The sequence below is a fragment of the Sceloporus undulatus genome, chromosome 2 (genome assembly GCF_019175285.1).
Source record: "Sceloporus undulatus isolate JIND9_A2432 ecotype Alabama chromosome 2, SceUnd_v1.1, whole genome shotgun sequence".
Lineage (NCBI taxonomy): Eukaryota > Metazoa > Chordata > Lepidosauria > Squamata > Phrynosomatidae > Sceloporus > Sceloporus undulatus.
The window spans coordinates 59920664-59940941 of record NC_056523.1 but is presented as its reverse complement, the minus strand read 5'-3'; the positions used below and the strand labels follow the sequence as shown (position 1 = coordinate 59940941).

At 37.6% G+C, this 20278-nt stretch overlaps 1 protein-coding gene across 2 annotated transcripts in view; it reads left to right on the top strand.

The window, feature by feature from the left end:
• The window catches only part of CACNA2D3 (calcium voltage-gated channel auxiliary subunit alpha2delta 3), a 726617-nt gene that overhangs the window by 349363 nt on the left and 356976 nt on the right, over window positions 1-20278 (top strand). For both annotated transcript variants that reach the window (XM_042453686.1, XM_042453685.1), the window contains 2 exons: window positions 6153-6242; window positions 9128-9241. In XM_042453686.1, the coding sequence (XP_042309620.1) occupies window positions 6153-6242; window positions 9128-9241 (204 nt within the window). The remainder of the gene's footprint in view (window positions 1-6152; window positions 6243-9127; window positions 9242-20278) is intronic.

The window sequence follows — 20278 nt, the reverse complement described above, 5'->3', positions numbered from 1 at the left end:
GCAGCTAATATCTTCTTTGGGCCTTGAAATGAAATCTGTATATGTCTGGAATGGAATGAAATGCAATTTAAAAAAGAAATGAAAAATATGTTGAAGAGTGCATATGGGAAGATCCCTGGAAAATCTTCAAAGTTTGGGACTTGTTGTATACCTTCAAGTCATTTCTGACTAATGACAACCCTGAGGAAAACCTTCACAGATTTTTTTTTTACAAGGTTAGTTCAGAGGGGATTTGCCATGGCCTTCCTCTGAGGCTGAGAGAGTGTGACTTGCCCAAGGTCACCCAGTGGGTTTCCTACGGCTGAGCAGGAATTCGAACCCTGGTTATCAGAGTCATAGTACAATGCTCAAAACAGTACACCACTGGCAGAAAATCTGGATGTTGGTTCATGTTCGTGGACTCTGCTCCATAGTGGGCATAGCGGGAGGAGTTCTTGTTGGGCAGGACTGGTTGGGTACAGCAAATCTGGTGTGTATCACCATGCTTTCTTACTGCAGTGTATGTCCAGCCATGAGATCACCAATGAGGGATTAGTTGGGGCACACCTTCACTTTTCCTGCTCTCCACCCAAATGTCACATTCATGCTTCCTGCTTTTACTCTTCCCTGCTCCTCCAATCATCCCACCTGATCATGGATGAGAGAGGAAGTGGGAGAGGTGTCCCTATCTAATACCTCATCATTGATTTAATATCCGGACATTTTCATGCATGACAGATGAATAAATGCAATTTCATTTTTTTCTTTCTCTGTTATATGTGTGTGTGTGTGTGTACATTTGAAATTTGCTTATTTACTCACTAGAGCAGCAAAGGGGGAAAGGGAATTGGATGGTGAAGCATATCATCAGACTGGAACCAATAGATTGACAGGCAAACCATAAGGGCTATTGGCTGATAGGTTGATGCATGATGGGAAGAGAAAAAGAAACAAGTTTGCCAGGTGGAAATGTGTGGCTGGTTGTGCCAGTGCCACTTCAAAGTGCTTTGTGTGTTTGGACTTAACAGAGTTGCTGTGGTGTCCCTATGGTCCAGAAAAATGCAAGGTGTGCCTAATTTTTTTTGTCAGTGTAGATGCTCCTTCATACTGTCAGCTGTACTGGAGGATGAGGTTGAATGAAGGAGTAGAAATACTTCCATTCTTTTCCATTTTTTTTTCAGTAGTGGAAATTATAGAGGCAGGGCAAATGCATTCATGTTTCTACCTTGCATGAATTGGCAACTGATTTTTTTTTCTGCATTGTGCCTCAGAAAAGATACTGTACCATGCATGATAGAGTACCATGTTGAGAGAATATTAACTTTCATGCGGGCCATTTTGATTTCCTCAGGAAAAAAAAATGTTGGGACATGGTAGAACACTGTTTCAGGATTTGTTTGTTTGTTTGTTGGTGAAAATACAATTGGTGAGGAGTTGGTGAAGTGACAGCAAGTTTCACCTCCAAGATCCAAAACCACCTAGTTTTCTAAAATGGGTGACATTTTGGCTCAACAGTAGCCAATATAGCTTGAGTACAAGATGAAGAAAAAAAGAAAAGATGGTATTGTTATGCAGTTAGCCATTTTAAGTGAAAGAAACACAACATAAGATAATTAGTCCTTGGTATATAGCATTTTTGTAAAATGCATGTAGTACATTGCCGCTGCAATCTTCTTTGTTGTAATGTGTTTTTGTTAGCTGCCCTTAAGTCAGTTCCAACTCATGGCAACCCTGTGGGTGAAACATCTCCAAGAATCCCTATTCTCCACTGCTCTGCCCAGATCCTGCAAGCCCTTGCCCATAAACCCCCTGATTGAGTCCATCCATCTGGTTTGTGGTCTTCCTCTCTTTCCTCTACCCTCCAACTTTCCTAGCATTATTGTTTTTTCTAGTGATCTGTGCTTTCTCATTATGTGGCCAAAGTACGATAGTCTCAACTTGATCATCTTTGCTTCCAAGGAGAGCCCTGGTCTGATCTGTTCAAGAACCCATTTTTTTGTCTTCTTGTTATCCTAAGCACTTTTCTCCAGCACCACATTTCAAATGAGTTGATTTTCTTTCTGTCTACTTCCTTCACTATCCAGCTCTTATATCCATACATTGCGAATTGTATGTAATTGGGAATACAAAATGAAATTGGGAATACAATGGCCTGAACGATTCTGACTTTAGTGCTCAATTGTATGTCTTTGCTCTTCAGTATCTTTTCCATTTCTTTCATTGCTGCCCTTCCAATTCCTAGTCTTCTTATTTCTTGATTGCAGTCTCCATTCAGGTCAATGTTTGATCCTAGATATGGGGTTCTTTATCTATTTCAATTTCCTCGTTGTCTAGATTGAATTTCTGTATTTCTTCTGTGGTCATTATTTTTGTTTTCTTTATGTTCAGCATCAAACCTGCCTTTGCACTTTCATTTTTGACCTTTCTTATTAACTGTTCCAATTCCTGAATGTCTTCCGCTAATATTATGGTGTCATCTGCATATGTTGTTAATGTTGCTTCCTCCTATCTTCATTCCTCTTTTTTCTGATTCCAATTCTGCTTTTCTTAAGATGTTTTCAGCATATAAGAGTAAGTTAAACAAGTAGGTGATAGGATGCAGCCTTGCCTGACTCCTTTGCTTATTGGGAACCTGTCTGTTCCCCTGAATTCTGTTCTGACGGTGGGCCTCTTGTCCTTGGTACTGATTACTCATTAGGACTATCAGATGTAGTGGCACACCCATGTCTTTTATTCCACAATTTGTCATGATCTATACAATCAAATGCTTTGCTGTAGTCTAAGCTGATTTTTTTTTTAAATTCTTTGGTGTGCTCCATTAGCCATTGCATGTTTGCAGTGTGGTCTCTAGTGCCCCTTCCTTTTCTGAATCCTACTTGCACCTTCGGAATTTCTCTCTCCATGTATGGTTGGAGTCTATGCTGCAGAATTTGGAGCATTATTTTGATTGCATTTGAGGTTAGTGCTATTGTCCTATAGTTGCTGCAGTCTTTTGTATCTCCTTTCTTGCAGATTGGTATGTATATCGAGTTTCCAGTCTGTTGGCCACCACTTTGTTTTCCATATTTGTTGGCATATTTCAGTTAGCACTAAAGCTGCATCTGTCTGTAGGCACTGTAGCAGTTCAATTGGGATATCTGTTTTTGGTGATTTATTTTTTCCCCATTTCCTAAAGATTCCACTTCACTTATTACAGGTAAGGATACCATGGACACTTCATTTAGGATAGCATGGACACTTCACTTATTGCAGATTCCACTTCACTTCTTGCGGTTTGTCTTCATACGACTCCTCATTCCAAATATCATTCATTCCCTCATCTCTTTTGTATAACTCTTCTGTGTATTGCCTCCAGCGTCTTTTTATTTCTTTTTTTTTTTTATTATTAATCTTTATTAAATTTTCCAGTAAAACAGATGGACATGACAAACATAACAAGAAAATTACACATATATATAAATAAAGTTTACAACATATAACTATACACAGTAAACAGACATCTTGATAAAAAAAAAAAAACAACAACACATAATATGAGCCTCCCAAGCTCCTGATATTTCCTTTCTTAAAGCGATACTTTTTGATCAGTTCTATCTGTAATTCTATTGTAACTTACTTGCTACTTATTTAACTTGTTATTCTGTTGAAACAAAATAACATTATAAACATCAGAGATTTGTTACTTGGAGTATCATACCTTAAACTTTAATTATTTTACATTACAGAGCAGTATATCCTCATTGGGATCCCCTTCCTTTTCAGTTCTTAAATTGGAGGTGTTCCCTTTAAGGAGAAAATAATAATGATAATAATAATTAATATTCAAATGCATATTTGATTGAGATTTTTAAAGAAATATATTGTACTCAAGCTATTCTTGAATTGAGATTTATAAATTAATGGCACTGCAGAAAATAAATGCATGTGAGAAAGAGGGTTGGATATATTTTGTCGTTACTTATATTATAACTATTAAATTTCATTCCAAACTTATTTCTATGTTTTTTTCTTTATGAAAGAAGTCTATCAAAGGTTTCCATATCTCTTTGCTAGTTTCCCATGAGTATCCGTGAATCAGACATGTTAATTTATCCATTTCTGAAACATCTAAAATTTTTAACCACCATTTGTCAAAATCAATTGGAGTTTTCTTTTTCCAGTTTGCTGCGTATATTATTCTAGCTGTTGTTATCAAGTAGAATAATAATTTCCCATGCTTTCTTTCTAATGCTTCCTCACTTACCATATTCAATAAATATAGTTCTGGTATCATTTTAAACTTAAATTCCAAAATTTTTTGAATCCAGCTATGAATTTGTTTCCAAGCGTCTTTTTATTTCTTCTTGTACCTGTATTATGTTCTTTTTTTCACCATGGAGCATCTCTGCCCTCCGTTGGAACTTGGCTTTAATTTCTCAGATTATTTTTTTTTTTATAGAAGTCACTCATTTTCCCTTTTTGTTGTTTTCTTCTGTTTCTCTGCATTGATCATTGTAGTGTTTCTCCTTATCCCTCCACGGCAGACATTGGACAGTTTTATTCATACTTCTGGCTTTGTTCCTATCTCCCTTTGCTTTTGCATTTCTTCTTTCTTTAATTGCATAAAGTGTTTTGTCTATCATCCATAGTTTTTTATCTTTCTTTTTGGCCACTGTTAGTGCTTTCTTGTATTCATCCTTAATTATGTCTTTGACTTCTGTCCACAGTTCTTCAGGTTCCCGGTCATTATATCTGTTTCTTATATTGTCCTTGAATTAATCTGAAATGTTATTCAGGTCACGTTTTGGTATAATGATAGTTTTTGCTTTCTTCTTCAACTTATCTCTGATTTTTATTATGAGCAGTTTATGGTCTGTGCCACAATCAGCTTCAGATATGGTTTTGGCCACAAGGATAGAGCTTCTGCATCTTCTACTTCCAATTATGTAGTCTATCTGGTTTTGGTGTTTACCATCTGGTGATGTCCAGGTGTATAGTCTCCTATCTGGTTGTATGAAGCAGGTATTTGCAATGAATATACTGTTGGCCTCACAAAATTCTATCAGATACTCTCCTGCTTTGTTTCTTGTTCCTAACCCAAATCTTCTGACTGCTTTTCATTCTTCTTTGTTGTCAACTTTAGCATTCAAGTCTCTAAAGATTAGTTTGAAGTATTGTGATGGTATGGTGTCAGTTTCTTCCTGGACTGCATCACAGAATTTCTCAATTTCCTCTGCATATGAATCTGTGGTTGGTGCATATACCTGGATTATTGTGGTGTTTATAGGTTTACCCTGAAGCTTTATTGATAATATGCAGTCTGACTTTGTGTCCAATTAGTAGTATTCTATTATCCTTGATGTGGTGTACCCCACCAGCATTGTTAAGAAACTTCATGAACATGCAGTTAGGACAATAAAATGGTTTTGCCTAACTTTGTAACCCATTAGCCTTCAGATTTTTAAACAAAGGCCTTTTCTTCATTCTACCTAATCGGCTATGGTAGCTTGTAAATCAAAGTCAGTTTTTTCTCCTACTTATGGAGGGATACACAATAGTCAAGCAAAATCGAAAAGCAGGCAGCCTTTGGACAAGAACATGTAAACTATGAACTGTGGCTCCCTTACTCATTTAGAAAGTAAAGAAGGCAAAATATATTCTTCTGAAAGATTTATAGTGCTCCTGTGCATCTCTATTCTAATGTAAGTACCATGGATTTCAGTGGGACTGACATCTTCGGAAGTATAGTTGGGATAGGAGCCTACTATGAGCATCATGAGTAGAGGTTATTGTCCTGAATGATGAAGAACCTCCTGATTTCTCTCCAGATAACCTATTTTGCTTTTTAACTTTTTAAAGTTGTTTACTTCAAAGCTGTATTTATATCATTAGAAATCACTTAGTTGTTGTTTTTCCTGGCACTGTTCACTTTGCTTTTTATTGTTACTCTATATTCTTCTGTTTGGGAAGAGGTGTGTTGTAAGCCTCTATTTTGGTGAAAGTGTACCATTTTATTACAGAAATAGAAAGTGCAAAGAAATGAACTTTTATAAATGACCCAGCTTTCTTAAACTTTACAAAGGGTACCTGATACTGTGCTAGAAGCAGACTTGGCCTTTAAGATTTGAAGAGCAGGTTTAGTGTAAAGTCTTGATAAATAACTTGCTTGAAATCCTTTTTCTTTCTCTGTCTAGCATTTCAGGGAGCACCTTGACAAACTTTTTGCAAAAGGAATTGGAATGCTGGATATTGCTTTAATTGAAGCCTTCAACATGCTAAGTGATGTAAGTTAATGCATTCTGCCCTTAATTATCTACTTTGTTTCAGTTTTCATTTTCTGGAAAAGAATTAAAAATATTTATCTCTATCTTACATTTGCCAAATAGTATTAAAGGAAACCTTTCTGTCTTTTTTACAATTATCATTTAGCTAATTTTCAGTTTATGTAAGAGCATGTGCATCATAAATCAGCTTTTGAGAATTACAGGTTAGCAGACTTTCTGTTGCATACCTTTTTCTGTATTATTAGTTTGTTAATCTCATTTTTAGACTGATTCATAGATATGGTAATTAAACCAGGTTAATTTTAATTCATAGTAATATTATAGTATTACCTAGTTTGTTAAAGAGCTAAGAGCTTTCAGTATGAATGATTCTGAGGGATGTGCTCACAGAGCTTTGTTCAAATTTCCCCCAGCCTTTGAAATATGCTAAAGCAGTGACATGCTGCATCGTCTGCTATTACCACATGACAACTGCAGTTATTTGATGATAAAACTGATCTTTGCTGTGATTATTTTTTGGGTGGAAAAATCCCAACCAATTAAATAAAATTCTTTGACATTTTGAAGATGGTTAATCACAACCAAGTGCTCCAAATGTCAGGATGCACCCAGCTTTTCATTATTGACTGATGAATCACTGAGTTAATTGTAGTTCATCATAAGGGCCTTTTCATTGTTATTATTATGGCAAAGACTTTCATCACTCTTGCTGTTCAATAGAAATTGGGGAGGGGGGTTATAGATACACATGACGAAATATTACTCATTACAGTGTTAAATTACCTGCTTTAAAGACATGTTAAATTATTCTACAGAATGTGATGGGTTCAGATATATAAATGCCATGTTTTAAAATAAATGATGGCACATTTCTGAGATATTTTAATACTACCTTTCCATTTTTTAAGAGGGGCGTAATGTCCTTGGTTCAGTTTCAAAAAGAGCAGCCACCACTTTTGTGCAGAGAAAAGGGTCTGTCTGACTCACCAGGATGGCCAGGTTGCTGGGGGGAGGAGGCATTGGGGCTGTGGCAGCATCTCTGCCTGGTCCAGGCCTTGGCTCACTCTTGGGAGCTGAGCCTAGGCCCAAATTGGCTTCCCGGGCCTTGGGCGGGTGAGACGTCTGGCTGCTGCTGGGGACTACATCTCCCAGTGGGCTCTATGGCCAGAAACACCTTGTTATTTGCCTGGCAGCAGCCTCCCTAACTCCTGCCTGCCCCTGCCCCCAATTGGTGGATTGGCCTATTTAAAGCCATGTGGCCAGGCTTGCTGGTGTGGCTCTGATGGGCATGGCTTCCTGTGCTGTGGAGTGCAGGATTGGGAGTCCCACAGGGACCCGAGGGTGTTGGAAGCGTTGAGGTGTTGCCATTGTGAGGGTAACTGCATCCCCCTGTGACAAAAGGGCGAAGATGTGAATGTGTGATCAGTCACTTACCACCTTTTCTGTCATCCCGAGGCCCAGTCTTGACTGGGCATTTGGTTCATTGAGCAACAGGGGTTGGTTGATGCCAGATATAGACCCATGCCTTAGGGCCAACCCTACCTGTCAGCTGTACTCCATAAAGTTGTGGGCCTTTTCGTTCCAATTGTGTGTCATGGTGTTTCCTTGTTGTGATGCCTCCCCTTCTCCTTCAACTGGCCCTTTGCCAGTTGTACATTCTACTTTTATTATTCATGGAATGTTTTGGCTAGTTTTAACAAACCAGTGAACCTTTCACTTCTCCAATATGTAGTGTTGCCATTTGGAAACTAGAAATCATACAAGTCCCTAAAGTAAATATCATTGCAACTACAGTTTCTCCTACACCAGTACTTCTCAGGCTATATGATGTAGAGGAACAAAAATTATTATTTTCTAGTGTGCCAGGTTTGTGCCCATTGAGTTCAGTTCTTTCTTTCTTTCTTGGAAATTTGCTGAAGAATGACAACCAATGGCTCAGGTACCAGCACTGGCCCAGGGACCACCACTTTCAGTAGTATCACTTATCTGTTGTCTTCTTGACCATTCTTTTCCTGTCTGCTTTAATTTTTGCGACATGAAGTGGCAAAAGGAGTATTCTCTCCCTAACTTGGCTACCTACCAGGTGCCTTTTCTGCCACTGCCACATCTCTTTTGCACTCCTGTGGCGTGTAGCGTCTAAACACTGTGCTGCCAGAGCACTGAAAAGCTGCCCCTGTGTGGGCAGTGGAGCGGCTTAACGCTGGCTTCAGGGTGATACTGGGATGTGTGTCGTGCATACACCACACCCGATGCTGTTGGAAAGCCAGTGTATTTTGATGGTCTGTACCGGCCCTTACTCCATCTTCCCCATGACAAACTTTCCGATATATGAAGATGGCTATCAGAACCCCTCTCAGTCTCCTTCTCTCCAGGTTAAATATACTAAACTCCTACTATTCCTCATAGGGTTTGGTTTCTGGATTCGTTTCCTTTTTTACCCCCTGGTTCTAAACATGTTCCACTAGGTATTTGGGTTCCTGATATGGAAAGGCAAAATTCTACAGGCTAAAATCCAGTTGATGTGACTCCAGTGCTGTTTCCATCAGTGCTTCTGCTATCAATGCAAGGAAGGGACATCTCCCTGTTTCCCAATGCTGTCTGCCCTGTTCCCGCTGCCAGACCTCAAATGAGTTCTTCATTGACCACTTCATCTTTTGAGGAAAGGAATGCCTTTCAGTAAAATATAACAATTGGGATTTCTTCAATGGATGTATAGCATACTGGTAGTATTCACTATACTCAATAAAATCAACTATCAAAAATTTTATTTTTCTACATGTAAATTCTCAACAGAGCACAGTTTTCCTATGGGGGGACCATTTAATGTACCATTTAATGTGTCAAAACCCAAGTAACATTAAATTGTTTATTTCTTTGTTTTCCAGTTCAACCACACAGGCCAAGGGAGTATTTGCAGTCAAGCCATAATGCTGATTACCGATGGTGCTGTGGACACTTACGATGCAATATTTGAAAAATATAATTGGCCAGATCGGAAGGTAAGTCCATTATATGTGTCAGTGGAACACATATACCTGCTATCATGAGGATAGTTTTCTGTTTCTGTGGTTGATGCTTAATGAGATTCTTCTGCCACATCCTTGTGACATCACTAGGATTGCTCTCAGTCTTACATTCTGGCTCAGAAATCTCAGGGATTGGGATGTTCCTGAACTGGTGACCTCAGTTGTGTCTAGACAACATTTGGTATTGCTAAGGGCATGGAGGACATTGTGGCCAAAAAAAAAAAAAAAAAAGGTAATTCTGAAGATGTTTATGCCACTACATGATGTTGTACTACCAATAAATGAAGACAAGCCTTCATTTCTGTCCTAGATGTATCTTGTTAAAAGAGTATGATAGTGTATATATTCCCAGTAGAAAGAAGACCCTTTTGAAGCATAACAATGCTATACTGGATCCAAAGGGAAGTTAATTTTGAGATTATTTGTTTACAGAAGTCTGTTTATTGGGAAAAAAACCCAGAACAAATAATAATAAGAAACACAACATACAGAATTATTTGTGTGATTCTTACTGTCCTTTTAAAAAAAACCCCAAATCCCATAATTATGAAATGTAAAATAACTGATCTTGTGTTTTGTGGGTTTTTCAGGCTATGTGGCCATGAATCTATATATCTTGGTCTGTTCAACACAGAGATTAACATGTAAATCACTTCCTTCCAACCAAAGATGACACAGGGTATATATAGCCTATTCGCTTCCATGCCAGCATTCTCTAAAGATGCCAGCCACAGATGCTGGCAAAACATCAGGGAAAAAAATTCTCCTAGAACACGTCCACATAGCCCGAAAAACCCACAAAAATATAGATGCTGGCCGTGAAAGTCTTCAACTTCAGACCTAGCTTGTCTTCTTGCTCATAAGGAAAGAACATGGCATTCACATACTATGTCTTGATTTCCCCCCCCCCCCTTTATACTTTTTTTTAAAAAAGAAAGATATTATGTGTTTTAAGCTACATGTTGTACTAGATAACATCTCAAATATATTTATGCTTTGGAGCTGACCCATAAAGATATTGTTGCTTTGTGGATTTTGGATTGCAAATATATTTATTTATGAACTGCTCAGATAAATTTTCTATAAGATGGCTATATAAATAGAGGAATGAATGAATGAATGAAACTAAACTTTTGTGTAAAGCTATACTAGCAAAATCAATACTGGGAGTCAGTGACTTCATTGGGGTGAAGCTGGTTTCACATGAAATGCTCTTTCACACCAGCAAGCAATTCAGATGTAGCAATCCACAGTAGATCCACCATCAGTTTTCGTTCACAACTCCAACATATTTTGTAATATTTTTTTTAAAAAAAATGGGATTTAGTAAATTATAACAGAAATGTAGTTAATGATTATAGAAGTGAGATCTGGACAACTAGATTTTTTTATATTACAGTGGTACCCCGGGATACGAAATACCCACGTTACGAAATTTCCAGGATACGAAAAAATCCCATAGGAAATAACTGTTCCGGGTTACGAAGGTTATTTCGGGTTACGAAGAAAATTTTGGTGCTTTTCGGCGCTATTTCACACGAAATCGCGGCTTTTCCCCATTAGCACCTATGGCTTTTTCGCCTTACGAAGTATTCCGGGTTACGAAAGCGGCGGCGGAACGAATTAATTTCGTAACCTGGGGTACCCCTGTATATAATATCAAAATAATTATTTGATATTATATAATAATACAATGGATTTATAGGAAGAAGTCAATAAAGTAATACAATAGAGGAAGTAGAATAAATAGATAATTCTAACCAAGGACTTGCAAGTGGGGAGTCATTTGCATAACCACCACCATCCCATTTGTGTGTGTTTGTGTGTGTGTTCTGTTTAATGTATATAAGTTATGTGTTTTTTTGTACATATAGTTTTATACTATAAAATTTGGGCATGTTTAATGAAGATTTTTTTTTAAAAAAATAACTTCAACATGTTTGTTAGTAGACACCGTCCAGTTTTCAGGGAAGTCCTGCCCCATACACTATAGCATTCTAGCTCACCCCATTCAAAATGGTTATCTAATCCTCTATGTAACATGGGAGTGAGCCGGTGGGGCTGGTGTTCGGAGGAGATGGGGAAGACCACATTCTCCAGTCCTTGCCCACACCTAGAGCCAACATGTGGTTTCAGTATTACTGATACTGGAGAAAAATAGTTAGACCTAGTTAAGTTGAAATGAATAAATGTTTATGGGCCTGTTTTCTGGGATTGATGTATAATTTTTCATTTGTATTTTTAATATAGAATCATCCTTGTCATTCATGAATATGAATTCTGTCATTATGTGTAGTTTCACATATCCTGCATGATTCGTGCAATGCATTTTGTAGTTAATAGCTTCCAATTTTATTCCTTTTTAAATTAAGTACACTATCTAGCTCTGCAGACAGAATGACAGCCCTAAGCCCTGCTTATATTTTTGAACATTCTGTTCAGTAGTATAGCCATGTCCTTGGTCTGAGATGGAGTCAATACATAAGATGATATTTTAACTGTGCCATTTCTGTGCATAATAGTAATACATGTTTTGAATTTTACTAAGCTTATCTTAAGCAAAAATGAGCAGCAGAAAGATTAAATTAGAAATCTAATGTGTTTGCTTATCATTTATTAGTATATGACCATTTGGGACTTCTGAATGAGGGTTGGGATCTGGCTGGCCTTTATACTATGGCTGTGGGACAATAATTCCATGTGCTGTTGGGCCTACGAAAACTAGTATTAACATACACTGGCTTAGGTAAGGCCACATCTCATGTGTACACAATATTTGTATTCTATGGTGTGTTTGGGATTTGAGGTCTCAAAAAGGTTTCAAAAAGTTTCTTTGCAAGTAGCTCATTGTCTGATCATATCTTAATCATATTAAACTGAATGCAAAGGTAGATTTGTACATGGATTCAGTGCTTTATTTTTACTCAGTTTTGATGCACATGGAAAGGGTTAGTGAAGTGACAAAGAATACCACATGTCTAATTCAGAGTTTAGATGTTTTTGGTCCCCCCCATTGTTAATTGGAGGATTAACAATAATCCCCCAATGGATTATTGGATTCTGGAAGTTGTAGTCTAAAATGGTATATTTTGGGGGGTATTTTTTGGTATATAAAATGGTAATTTTTTTCCAAGCTTTTTTTAAAAAAAGAAATACAGTAAACTTATTTATTGTGGGTTTTTTGTTGTTGATTGTTTATTTTTCAAGAGGGGGAACTATAATTAAAACATCAAAATACTGTAAATCATATCTTGGTCTTTGTTCTCCATCTGTATAATTAACAATTGAAGTTATAGAGACTGGTGAAATAGGAAATATTATTTTATTTTCTTATATCCCACCTTTCTCCCAATATAGGGACTCAAGTAATTCTTTCCCCATTCATACATGAGAATTAAGTGGTCTACATTCTGTGGCCCATGGAGCCTCTCAACCCTATATCTTTTTTCTGCCGTTTTCTTTTTTAAAAGGAGTGTGATTCCGCTCTAAAACAAGTAACTTCCATACACCTACATTTAGTATAATTTAAAAAAACACGTTTTTTTTTTTCATTTGGAGATTTTGATGGTGCTCACAGAGTGTGTCCTGAAAATGGAAAACTTGTTCCTGGACCTCTGGAGCTTGCTCATCACTGTCTTAGTCTTAATGTTTCCTCCCCACCCCATCCCCAGTTTTCCATGATGTTAATGGTGGCTTAGTGGTTAAGATGCCAATTCTGACAATCAGAAGATTGTATGGTTGGCAGTTTGAGGCCTGAGTGCTGCATGATGGGGTGAACTCCTGTCACTAGCCCAGCTTCTGCCAACCTAGCAGTTTGGAAGCATGCAAAATGCAAGTAGATAAATAGGTACCACACTGGTGGGAAGGTAAACACCGTTCAGTGCAGTCATGTTAGCCACATTACCACCAGAGTAATCCTCGGACAATGCTGGCTCTTCAGCTTAGTAACGGAAATGAACACTGCCCCCTAGAGTCGGTTACAACTAGACATTCTGTCAAGGGAAAACCTTTACCTTTACCTTTAATGGTATGAATGCACTATAATGTTATATCAGTTGTTGCATTTCCAAGCATACAAAGGAAGGACTGGATAAGTAAAAGTAACACCTTTCTTCAGTCAGCACTGATGCTGTTTACTGAAAGTCATCTTGTCATTAAAATGAAGAAAGGTTATGAAGTGAAATAAATGTATTGTCTTGCACATGTCACAACCAATTTATGACTCAGCCTCTATAGCACATAGAGTTAGGTGGTATTCCCACATTAGAGTATTTGTTTATTTATTTAATGCTTACATACATAAATCCATACCTGTTTGAGAGAAGACTGTAAAGTGGCTCAGGATCAGTATTTGATTTGTATGTGTACCCAAATATATAGAGCCTCTTTTCTATCTTGTATTGTTTGTCTAAGTGACTTTTTCTCAGTAAATATTGATCGTACACCATTTTAACTAATGTGTTTTCTGTACTGAGATTGTTCTTATGTGAATCACAATGTATGGTGAAGCTGTGCTAATGGTAAATAAATAAATAAACAAATACAATCCTATGCTATAGTAGAATACCTATTACAAATTTCAACAAAGTAAAAAGACTAGCATATGTCTCTCCTACAATTTTCTACAAGAGTAAAATAATACTGTATTACAAAACACATTGGCAAAATGGATAGTTAAGCCATGACATAACTGCAGTAACAATTTATCTATTTCCAGGAGATTAAAGTGCTCCCCATAATTTTAACCCGTGCTGCCTAGTTTGGCAACATGCTGATGCTGCACATATGGAAGATTAGGAACAACAAATTGAATAGCCTCACCGTGCTATTGTCTTTGGTAGTGTTAAATTGATTCTCTTGGAGAACTCAAAACAAGACTCATATATTTCAAATCTGACTGTTATTGCTGATGTGTGTGCTGTGTATCTTCAGAACCGAAGGAAGGTTCCATCCATCTCCTGTGATATTATGAGCAGCAGTATAACTTAGGATGCTCATGTCTTTCTCATAGTTATTTTTCTTTTTGTGGGGGAAGGTGGAGGCTATATAGCTAAATAGTCCCCCCCCCAGTTTTGGTGTATAGATCAGCAGGCACAGTGGAGGAAGGACTGTTACTCAGGGGCAGAGTATTTCCTTTGCCTGAAGATGGTCTCAGGTTCAAACCCTGGAATTTCAAGCAGTGGTGCTATGGTTAAAAGAAATCCTGTTTGAGACTCTTGACACCTGATGCCAGTCAGTGTAGACCAGAGAAAGGAACCATTGGCTCCTAAGCCAAATGTGGCCCCCAGGGCTAGTCTTGTTGCCCCATTGCCTCCAAGGTGGGACAATTTCTTGGATTTTTAAAAATAGGAGTGTGATACCTTTAGGGGACATTATTAGTTCTCTAAAACACTTTATTTTTGCCCAAATATTATTTAAAAAGAAACTTCAAATGACCTTGTATCTTCTGTTTTCATTTTGAGGATCTGCAGTTCTTGGGAGGACCTGAGACTGAAAAATTATGTCTCAATCCCAGAAACTGCCTGCCTGGCAAGACAGATTCACTCCCGCTCAGCTGAAAGGCAAATCAGGAAACAGGGATTCAGCTAGTGATGGAAGACAGGTTCACAGTTTGAGTGTACTCCTGGATTTAGCCCTGATCCTGGATGCTCAGATTTCTGCTGTGATCAAGAGTGTGTTTGCATGGTTAAAGCTAGTGCACCAACTATGCCCATTCGTTGAGATGTCTGACTTGACTTCAAGGATAAGACGCTTTAGTTATATCCCAATTTGATTACATTAACGCAGTCCATGTGGGACTGCCTTTGAAGAGTGTTTGGAAGCATCAACTTCCAGAGAGCGGCATGTAGATTGCTCGTAGTTTCTGGTTAGAGGGAGAACACAACTTCTGGCTGTCGGTCTGTTTCTGGCCACATTGCAAAGTGCTGGTTATGACTTATAAAGACCTAGAATACTATCATAGAGTCTGAAGCATGTGAGGTCTCATATGCACAGTCTAATTCTCTTGATCCTCTCCTCTGCCCCTCCCCCCATTGTTTTGGTAGCTCTTTGCGATTATAATGCAACATCCTTTGCATTTCTCAAACATCTCTGGTGAAAGCTCCATTTTGATTGCTGGTGATCCTGTCATGGCTCCAGGTTAGGAATATGAAGTAAGTTGGCTAAAATTCTTTCTCAATGGAACATATATCTCAACATGAGACATACCTAACAAGAGCATGCTAAATCCTGTGAGATTTCCTGCCTGTTGCACAAGAATGAGGCACATTTCCCCCAGTAAGATTTCTACAATTTTCACAAAATGTTACAGTGCAAATATTTTCCTTTGTGAAGCAAAGCACAGACCCACCCACATACACACACACACACACACACACACACACACACACACACACACAATGAGCACTGGTCAACTGATCCATCTGAATGTGAAAGTCTACTCAAAAAAGCATTGCTACCTAATTTAGCTATGTCATTTGTGCAGGAAACCTGTCTTGTAACTAATCTTCTTGAGACCAACAGACAATATCTTTACACTTTTTCCCACAGTGTCATCTGAGTTCAGCAGTAGCAGAGATGTGAAAAGGGATAATGGTTGTTGTTGAATCTTCTATTGAAGATATTGGAAAAACTATTCATAGAGTCAAAGCTCAATCTTATTAGCATTTAAGCAACAACCCCTAACACTTACTTAACTTATTTAAGAATAAGAACCATTTAAATACAGTGGACGGACCCTTGTTATACACTGGGGTTTGGTTCCAAGATCCCCCATGGATAACAAAATCCGTGGATGCTCAAAATGATATTCCTTATAAAAAATGGAAAATCAAAGTTTGATATTTGAAATTTATACTTTTTTTGAACATTTCAAACCATGGATGCTTGAATCCATGTATAAAAAATCTGTGTATAATAATGGCTGACTGTAGTTTTCTTAGGGTCCTTACACTGTTTAACCTTTAAAAATGAATCAAAACCAGAAGTAGACTTCCAGCCATTTCCATTTGTCCCTAGATTTTGAGATTTTTTTGACAGTCTGTACAGTGCCTAAAGGTGACTTATATATCAGAGTAAATACATGGATAATATTAGTACTCTGCCTTCTCTTAGAATTGCATTTGAATTTCAGAGGATTCCTATAAGAATAGTTAAAGCATAATTTCTGGTTTTAACACAGAAGATAAGTTGAATTTATTGCTGGATATGCTATAGCATACTAGTCTTTTTCCAGTGTATTTTTTTCCTTGAGGATCCATATCTTGAAAACACACCTCAAAATCATGAATCACTTGGGACTTGTAGCTGCAGAACATATCCCAATGTGTTGTAGATTTTCATTGTATAATCCACCATCTGTTGTTTGACGTTCTGCCAAAGAGGAGGGAAAAGAAAAGAATACCAACATAATAATATGAATAAGAAATTGTTCAAAGTTGTGATTTCATAAAATAAGCCAAATCCACAAAAGAACAATCAAAGGGCACACATTTTTTTAAAAAAAGTATTTCAAGTGCATGACCTTTGTTTTTTTCCATTTTATAAAAATAGACTCTTTCTGATGGAGCTCAGTTCCATTTTATATAAACAGACTCCTTTGGAGATTGATTCTCTTCATATCTATGTCTAAAAATTATTTATAGTTACCTGTGCTATTTATGGAAAGAAGATAATTCAAGGACTCAGGAACTGTCTGCCAGGTGTCCTTGCCCATCTTGATACTAGCCAAAATCAAGTTTATTCCAAATTTTTTGCTCAGTGTAATCTTAACTCAAAGATGAACCAGCTGTAAAGAGTGAGGATTAGACACAAGATTCACCTCCCAGCAGAAATGCCCTGGTAGACTTCTCTTCAGATGATGTAGATCAGAAATCTATTTGATAGAGTAGTCTTCCAGCAGAGCTGCTCCACTGGCTATGATTTGCTGTTAGGAAAATCAAAAAGGGGTTGTGGAAGGTGAAGGAGGAGCTAAGTTATGTTAAATTCAAATCAGTTTGCCCAGGAACAGTTCCACGGTGCTAGTATAAAGTTAGGCTAAGGCAAAGGTTGGCCTAAGAAATTCCCAACATTGTGAGGTTGAGAGGGTTTTGGTTTTAAAACAGATTTGGCTGACATAGTGCCAGATCAGCTGGTCCCTGGAAATCTTGACTAGTTAGGATTGAAATGTTACTTCCAAGCCTTTAATGCCAAAATCTATAGTTTATTTGGCTTTGTGCTGCTATATGTCTTTCCCAGGGTTGTTCTTCCTAGATAGTAAGGATTCTGTACTTGCTTATCTGAGCCCTTTAGGTCTGTGACATTTTTGTCTTTAGCTGCACAATCAGGTGGCATAGACTTATGTGTTTTCCAGCCAATTTTTTCTTTGGGAAAGTAAGAAGCTCAAACAGGATGCCTAAGTCATAGACACATTTCATGAGCATGTATTTGTGGTTCTAGCTAGTTTTGTATTGCTGTCCTGTTGGTGCATTTCACTTCTCCAAGGGTCAGATTTACTATGAGTGACACAGATGTGAGTGCCTCAGATTCTGGGTGCCATAAAAGGGTAGGGAATTGTTAGTTATTTATTTTGTTGTTGCTATGTTTTTCTAACATTGATGGGTGAGGCATGTTTTTGCTTTATTTACCAAAGTAATTTCCTTGGCTTAGAGTACTGTGCACTTTGATCCAGATGAGTGAGGAGTGCCATTTGCTGCTCTTCCAAGGAATGGGCAAATGTGTTGGTTTCCTTAGAGACAGATATATCTTGGAACAGTGTCCACTGTCAGTACTGAAGTAATACTTAACTTCCAATCCATTCAACCTTTATACGTGGGATACCGGGTTGCAGTGACCATCTTGTCATTCAACTCAATCAGCAAAATGTCTTTTATTAGCCTAGTTCAATATAACTACTTGTCAATTAAATAATATTTTTGCCCATGTTGTTTAAACCTAGGGATGCTGCATTCTTTTGCAGAATATTTGCATGCTACAAATGCATGCTATAAATTTTAATTTGTCTTATTTTTTTCTTGTTTGTTTGGTGCAATTGATAGGATTTATTTACATATATTTACACTAGTTATTTAAAAAATTAAGTGTGTTCCCATTGCCAAGGTCACCAAGATAGTTTACAACAGATAAAAACAAATTAAAAACCCTGGATTAAAAATAAAACCCTGCTTCAACAACAGCACACAGTTGAAACAACCCTCAAAGCAGATTTTTGGTTTTAAGAGTAAAGACCTTGTGAAACAATGCAGCTCAGCAGGGATGGGACAAACTGGCATCCCTTGGGAAGGAGCTCCACAACAGAGGTACTGCTACAGAGAAAGCCCTGGTGCCCATGCTCCCCAGCTTACCCTCTCAAGCTGCTGGATGTACAACAGGACCGCCACTTAAATTTTGAGCAGACTCATATGGGAAAAGGTTGTCTTTCAGTTATCTTGGTCTCTATATACAGAGAAGAGGAATACTAAGGGAAAGATATCCAGTTCCAGGTACAATCACTTCTTCATTATTTAAAATATGGCTTCCCTTTCATGTGAGCAACTGTTGCTTGAATCAGGCCTACAAGCTACAGCCATATGAACATGCATCAGAGAAGGATTTGCTATGCCCAGTAAGAGTGGCTACAGAGTCTTCATGGTAATTGACAAAACAATCCAGTGCTGAGAAATAGAAATCTCAGGATTTGTCATATTGGGTAATTTCGCTCACACTTCTTACAAGTCATTTTGAATAATTAAAAAGCATGAACATCTACTCTTTCCAGAGGACCCGTCTTCATCCTATGTATGCATTTTATCTGAAGCGTAAATGTCCCTGTAGGATGCTGGATACCAGCTGCATTGACTGCTATGGGCTTAGAAACTTCAAGATCTGGCTCTGGATCTGCATGTTGCTGTTTCCAAGGGCACAGCAATGAGCATTTAATGGCATCTACAAATCGTAGTCAACTAAGCTGCAAAATTCAGATAAATTAAAATGCACACAATAAAGCAACCAATCAGATGATGGATTATGTGTTAATCTTGCTTGGCTATGCACAAGGCTCTGTATTATCTTTTATGGCCACCTTCTCTTAAAATGAAACTTTAAAAAAAAAACTGAAAGAGCCTGCATTTAATTACCTTAAAACTGACTATTGTGCAGGAACAGATATGTTCTGAAATGTGCTTGTTAATTTCTTTTCATAAGAGAAGAGTACTAAGGAACAAAAGGAAAGCAATTAGGTCTATTCATTTTTTAAAAAAACTTCTGTGAGAACTATCTGGAAAAAAGAAGCTGTTAATCATTTCTTTAAGTAAATGTGCATGCTAGCTAAATTGTACCAGCTGAAACATCTGTGACAGGAACAAGTGGATTACTGTAAACATTTCCAAGAGATTTGAATGATTTTGCTTTGATCAAGTTCACACCCCTATTTTTGTGTTCACTTCCCATGAAAATTCATATCTGTGTGTGCAGAAGAAAAAGAGAATGTGATCATGTGTTTTAATTTAGATTGCTTACCAAAATTATGCACATAAAAGGCCTGACCCTATGGTTAGACACAGTCATGGTTCTGGATTTTCCAAAGTGACTGTGCCCAAAGTATTAGAGAAATAGCACAACAGTTGTTGAGGCATCTCTTCTGATGCCATCTTTGTAATACCACAGAATAATTGTACCACAATATCCTTTGCACCACAAAATCCTGAGGTCACATCAAAGAATTCTACAACCACGTTTCTTAGGATGGTCCAGTTTCTAGGCAACAAAAAATTGGGGATCATTTTATTTTGTATTTTTACTACATTATCCTATTTGACTTTCTCTTGGATTTGAAGTACTAATTTATCCAGTCTTGTTTACATGTTGGAACCAAAGGGATGAAGCACGAACCCTCTTGTTATTATACACTTCAAAGGTTCCAAATTGTTCACACAGCTTTTAGTTATATTTATTGGGTTTTTAAAAAGCATTTTGTCCCACTTTTCAGCTGAAAACTTTCCCAGGGAGGCTTAGATATCAGTAATGGAAAATGTA